The sequence below is a fragment of the Phragmites australis genome, chromosome 8, assembly GCF_958298935.1.
Source record: "Phragmites australis chromosome 8, lpPhrAust1.1, whole genome shotgun sequence".
NCBI classification, from domain to species: domain Eukaryota; kingdom Viridiplantae; phylum Streptophyta; class Magnoliopsida; order Poales; family Poaceae; genus Phragmites; species Phragmites australis.
The window spans coordinates 12,667,822-12,674,179 of record NC_084928.1 but is presented as its reverse complement, the minus strand read 5'-3'; the positions used below and the strand labels follow the sequence as shown (position 1 = coordinate 12,674,179).

The following is a 6,358-nucleotide window of genomic DNA, read 5'->3' as shown; positions in this document are numbered from 1 at the left end:
AACACTGGTTAAGCATAGGAATTTCAGAAGGAATGGTTCAAAGTGGAACATGCCAATTGGACATGGAGTTCTCAGGAGTACCAATTCATGGTCAAACCTGCAAACACAAAACAACATATATTTCAGTGCAACAGCCAAGATAAGGGCAAGAAAACAACAAAACTTTATGTTATAAGATAGGCCGCTAAAGCAATTAACTTTGTAATGTGTTCATACTGATACCACATCGCTCGGGCTATATAATCCCAAGAGGATCAAAGGCAGCATTGCTTCAAAACACACAGCTAGACACCTCGTTTTACCATCTTGCACAAACCGCGATCTACCCAACTGATTAACAGCATGTCGGGGGAGTGGTCAGTTGGGCTCTGTGGCTGCTTCGGAGATGTCCGCACCTGTGTGCACTCTAGCATCTCTGTTTTTCTCACACTTGCACGCGTGTTTCAGAATACATTTTTCATTTCTTTCCTGATGTTGCAGGTTGCTTAACTTGCTGGTGCCCCTGTATTACATTTGGCCATGTTGCTGAGGTTGTGGACAGAGGCTCCACATGTAGGTGTTCTATTCATCATGTTCTCTTCGGTGCATGCATAAAAACCATCAATGTCGTTGGCTGACTCTCCTCCATGCTTCCAGCCTGCTGCATGAACGGGACCCTGTATGTTCTGCTGTTGTCGATAGGTTGCCAGTGGTTGTATACTTGTAGCAAACGCTCCTCAATGCGGGCGCAATACAACTTACAAGAATCGCCCTGCTTGGACTGCTGCGTCCACTTCTGGTGTGACACATGCGCGCTGTGCCAGGAGTACAAAGAGCTAGAGAAACGCGGCTTCAACATGGCCAAAGGTATCCCTCCTACTGAAAGAAAACATAGACAAAAATGGATGTCCACAAGACAACTTGGTGGCTGAATCATGGTCTCATCATTCCTATTGCAGGATGGGAAGGTAGCAACAAGATGGTGGGGTGTGTACAAGGGATGAAACCACCACGAAAGCAATCAATGTGCTTCTAGGACAGCATAACTCCAGTGTTTGCCGGGCATGATTATTGGCACTTCTGTTTCAATTGTTTTCTTTCGAAATCTCCATTTCCCTATGTTTCCTAGTCTTCCAATAAGGAAAAGAAAGGCATCCTTATGATGATATTAGCTTCATTTGGTATGAGTCAGATGGATAATTACCCGCAGGAGCCAGTAACTAGTTATGTTCAACACGAAAGAGAGAACCAAATATTCCATCACTTCAATCATGGTGTCACGACCTCTTCTCGCTAGCTTCGTTGGCTCAAGAATTGTGTCATTTCTGCAACTAGGCAATAGAGTAAAATTGCTCTGTTAGCATCAACAGGCCTTGGCCATACCATCAAACCAAGCCTCACTATGTAAGTAACCAGCCGTGAACAACTGTGTGGCATACGGCAGCAATCTTTATCAGCGACACAATCAAACGTTCCACCAGGTTAAGCATCAGGCGTAATCCTCCTCTTTTGCATTGAGACAAATGGTAAAGCATTTTTTTTCTCGAACACACATGTGAGCTACGCGTCATTGTATTAAAAAGAAGAGTAACTCAGTTTGTAAGAAAAACCGGGTCCGAAAACCTTACAAGCAATACAATACAACCCGCGGAACCGAGCTCATGCGCAAGACATGAAGAGAAAGAAAGAACCTTAACCCCTATGAACAACCAGCCGATAGAGGCTCGGCAACAAACAACCCGGCTAACACATAGCAAACAGACCGGCACAGAGACACCATCCAACACATCAGATCAAAAACAACACCCACAACAAGCAATGCAACCCAGCAAGTAACTACGCCCAGCTAACACCTCAACTAGAACACCGGACAACCTAACAGGTGGAACCCCGCTCACACGCCTAACCCAAAAGATCGGCGGCTCTACGCCGAACCACAAGCAAGACGGAGTCCTAGGACGACAAAACAGAGCCATTGACGAGATGCGCCGCAACGTAAAGAGAACACCAGCCGAACAGAAGAACGAATAGGTCGAACAACAACAGAGAGAGGTGCGTCCTGCAAATAGCGTTGCTAGCTGTAATATCAAGACAAAGAGGGATTCTCCAAAACGACGCCTTCAGGAAGAAAGCAGTAAAGAAACCGCCGTCACTCGTCCAGATTCCGAATAAAGTTTTCACCGGAAGAGATCCCAGCGGGAGAAACTACATGACAACACCTCCAAAGAGGTAATGACGTCCGACAGCACCACCATCATCGGCAATGGCATAAAGCCAAACGGGGCTTTCGCTCATAAGTCTCCAAACCTGTCCAATAAATAAGAAAAATAACAAGAAGGCATGAAAAGTTACCACCAAACTGGGATATCCAAATGTCACAACGCTGGTTAAGCATAGGAACCTCAGAAAAAATTATTCAAAGCAGAACATGCCAATTGGACATAGGGTCCTGAAAAGGACCAATTCAAAGCCAAACCTGCAAACACAAAACAACATGGAACATTTCAGTGCAAGACGCAATAAAAGGTCAACAAAATAGCAAACGTTTCAGCTCTGATATTGCATCTGTCCATACTGATACTGCATCTTAAGCGTTATATAACACCAAGAGAATCAAAGATAGAATTGCTTCAAAAGACACAACTAGAAACTTTATTTTACCATCTTCGACAGACCACTATTTACCCAACAAATTAACAGCATGTCAGGGTAGTGGTCAGTTGGGCTTTTCAACTGCTTCAGGGATTTCCACACCTGTATGCAAGCTAGCTTCTCTGCTCTTCTTGCACTTCTTATCCACAGGTGTTCACAGAACAACACAGGCTTCATTTCTTTCCTGATGCTCCAGGTTGCTTGACTACTGGTGCCCCTGCATTACATTTGGCCACATTGCTGAGATTGTGGATAGAGGTTCCACATGTACAGTATTCTACTTATCATCTTCTCCTGGGTGTATCATATAAACCATCAATCCCTTTGACTGACTCTCACTCTTGTTTCCAGCATGCTGCATGAATGGGACCCTGTATATTTTGTTAGGGTAGATAGACTGCCAGTGGCTGTATGCTTGCACCAAAGGCTCCTCAATGCAGGCACAGTGACTTACACGAATCTTCCTGCTTGGATGCCTGTGTCCACTACTTCTGCAAACCTTGCGCACAGTGCCAGGAGTACAAAGAGCTCGAGAACCACAGCTTAAACATGGCCAACTGTACTCCCTCCTTCCTGCTGAAAGAAAAATAAACAAAAATTGATGTTCACAAAGACAAATCTTGAGGATTGAATCATGGTATTTATCAGTCCGTTTGCAGGATGGGAAGGTGGCAACATGATGGTAAGGTGTGTTCAATGGATGAAACCACCACGAAAGCAAGGAATGAGCTTCTAGGACATGCACAATAAAGTCCAGAATTTGCTGGGCATTTTATTAACACTGGCTTTTCGATTGCTTTCTTTTAAAATTTCCATTCCCCTAAGTTTTCCAAGTCTTACAATAAGGAAAAGAAATGAGGGCTTTTTATATTTGGTATATTTGCAGCGATGTTGTTAACTTTCCTTCTAGTTGCACATGGTTTTTATTTTATTTTCCTTCTTATGCATGTTCCCACATAGCAATATTATCAGGCAGCATATATTCTCTGATTTGCTACTTGATGAGCATTGTAAGGTTGTAAATTGCATTACATGCTGGTGGTCAATGGCATATATATTCCGGTTAATCGTATTATATGACCTAATCCTTTTGGCTATACACACCATGGTACTACCCAATCCACAAAGTCATGACACGCTACACAGCAGCAAGTCAGCAAATACATAAGTAATTGAGGCACGGAAATCATCCAAGTAAAATAATAAATGGTTGACTAACAGAATTTATGTTAAAACAGGATTGACAAAAGAAGCATGACTTTGAAAAGTTCCATCAGCCATAGAAGCTCATAACTCATAATTCAAATTCCCAAACGGCATGCAAAAGATTGCTCAAAATTATAGAATCTCGTAAAATTGATTGACGAAACAAGCATGACTTTGAAAAGTTTAGTAATCTATAGAGGCTCAAAAGTCAGAAGTCATAATCAAATGCCTACCACGATAGATTGTTCAACTGTAAAACTATTGCCCTAAGATTCTAACAAACATAGACACATGACAAAGGCACAAGTAAGAGGAATTGCACCTTACTACATGCCCAGCGAAGTTCAGTTTCTTAAGTTGACAATATTTGATTTACAAAGCACAATCCACTGAAGGTACAATTATTATTCTGCTGAAAGATCAAATGCTCTTGCTGTGTTCATTTGCAGTCCTTCAATCACATCTTCCCAACAGCAATATTTGCAGCTCATAAGTAGCATTCTCTGTAAAGAGGCAACACCATCAATTTGCATTGTAATCTCCCAAACAATGTTGAAATGTAATCTTGTAATTGTTACAATCTGCTCGAAAGATCAAACTATCCGGTGGTGTTTGTGGCAATCATTTGCAGTTCTCCAGTCACACGTTCGTGTTAACTGGTGATGTATTCCATTCCCTGTGACTGGACAGCAGCACACATGTATACCACATTATTTGCAGATATTTAGCCAACCTTGTCAAATCCCTATGTTGATTGCTTTTACACACTGCAAAACACAAAAATGCTCAACGTGATTCATCTCATCAACAAACCATAGGCTGATGATCTTCTCCTTTCTCCGGATATCAACAGGGTGAAACTTAGTTTGATCATCGATTGCCATCACCGAACAACACCTTGTAAAATCGTCTCCTCTCCTCCCTCTTCTCTGCACTACCCAACCACACCACTTCATCATCAACCACTTCATTTTCCTCTTTCCTTACCTCAAGCTCCCCTCTCCTCCTCTTCTTCTCCAAATTGGCCGCGCGCTGCAGCTGGTTATACTCATGCAGCCCCTCCTGCATTAGCTCCCCGATCCTATCCTTCGCTACCACCACCTCATCCTTCTCCTTCAGCTCCGACCCTTCATACCCCTCACGAAGCACCACAATGTGTATCTTGTACCAATTCGACAGGTAGAAGAGGCAAGGGTGCTGGAGCAGCATCCTCGCTGTATCCTCTGGCAACCCAAACTCCCTCCTGAAATGCTCCAGCTTCAAAATTGGCATCTTTTTCCACAGCGTGAGTGAGAGAAACTCGTGCACCAAGGCCACCGCTCGCTTCTTGGCCTCGACGTCCGTGCCCGGCACCGTCCACTCATCCGAGTAGGGCGAGATTTAAGGCGTGGAGTTGAACTCCTCCATCTTGGTATGCGACGTGGCCCAGGAGGCCTGCAGCGAGCAAGTGAACCGCGGCGCGGAGTCGCTGGCGGCCGCGGCGGCCTCAAGATGGCCAGCGAGGGCGCCCACCGGATGAGCTCCAGCTAGGCGGCGGTGCGGGTACGGGTTGGCGAGGCGGAAGATGTCAGTGCGGGCGAGGAGGCGGAGGAGGTAGTCATCAGGGAGGCCGAGCGGGCCCCGCAGCGCGGCGAGCTTGGAGACCTGGAGGCGGCGGCCGCGGGCGAGCATAAGCACGCGCGCGAGGAGGTTCGCCATGGCCGGCTCGGAGGCCGCGACGGCGGCCTCCTCAGCACCGACGAGCGCCGCCATCCGCTTGGTGAAGCCGAAGTGGGGCTCCTGCTGGCCGCCACCGCCACCGCTCCCCGGCGTCGGCGGTGAAGACCTCAAAGCAGGAGGGGCACTTGCGGAGCCAATTGGCGGCGCAGCCCATGAGTTCAAGCGTCTTGAAGCGGGACTGGAGGAAGCGCACGGGAACCGAATGCGACGGGAAGCGGAGGAGGAAGCGCTTGATCTGATTGTTAACGACCCAGCGGCGGTTGTGCCGGAGCGCAGCTTCCAGCGCCGGGTTCTTCGGGGACGGCAACCGCGCCATGCTCGCCGACGAGGTACGGCGGCGGACGCGGCAGGGATGGGGCGTGGAACCCGAAACGGTCGAGGAACGCGAGCGGGTTCGTGGGCTTCTTGCTGCCTGCCGCTTTATCCTAATGGGCTTAACGTTCGGTCGTCTTTCTCTGGGTAGTGGGCCTGGTTGGGCCTTTAAGTGAGTTGAGGGCCGCGTCAAAACTCGGAGTGCTACTAGCTTTCACGAAGGGCACGACTAGAGAGTGAGCCGTGGCTAGTTTGGTAAGTCGTCTGGTGTGCGATGATACTGTCGGTGTTCTAACTCCGCTCGAAAGTAGGTGTTCATCTGCGCTTGGGTTGAACTATATATATGTGTATATGTATATATGTATGTGTATATGTATATGTATATGTGTATGTGTATATATATATATGTATGTGTGTGTATGTATGTATGTGTATGTATGTATGTATGTATGTATGTATGTGTGTGTTTAATGGTATTGTGCATTCTCAC

At 46.5% G+C, this 6,358-nt stretch overlaps 1 protein-coding gene and 1 pseudogene across 1 annotated transcript; one reads left to right on the top strand and one right to left on the bottom strand.

The window, feature by feature from the left end:
• The first annotated feature begins 300 nt into the window (after nt 1-300).
• LOC133925848 (cell number regulator 11-like) lies at nt 301-1,238 on the top strand. Its single transcript, XM_062371599.1, has 4 exons — nt 301-397; nt 481-552; nt 637-846; nt 939-1,238. Exons 1-4 carry the CDS (start codon nt 343-345, stop codon nt 1,013-1,015), a joined length of 414 nt encoding a protein of 137 aa, XP_062227583.1. The 5' UTR covers nt 301-342; the 3' UTR covers nt 1,016-1,238.
• A 1,266-nt stretch (nt 1,239-2,504) lies between these two features.
• LOC133926647 (protein WHAT'S THIS FACTOR 1 homolog, chloroplastic-like) lies at nt 2,505-6,004 on the bottom strand (annotated as a pseudogene).
• Between the last annotated feature and the right edge of the window lie 354 nt (nt 6,005-6,358).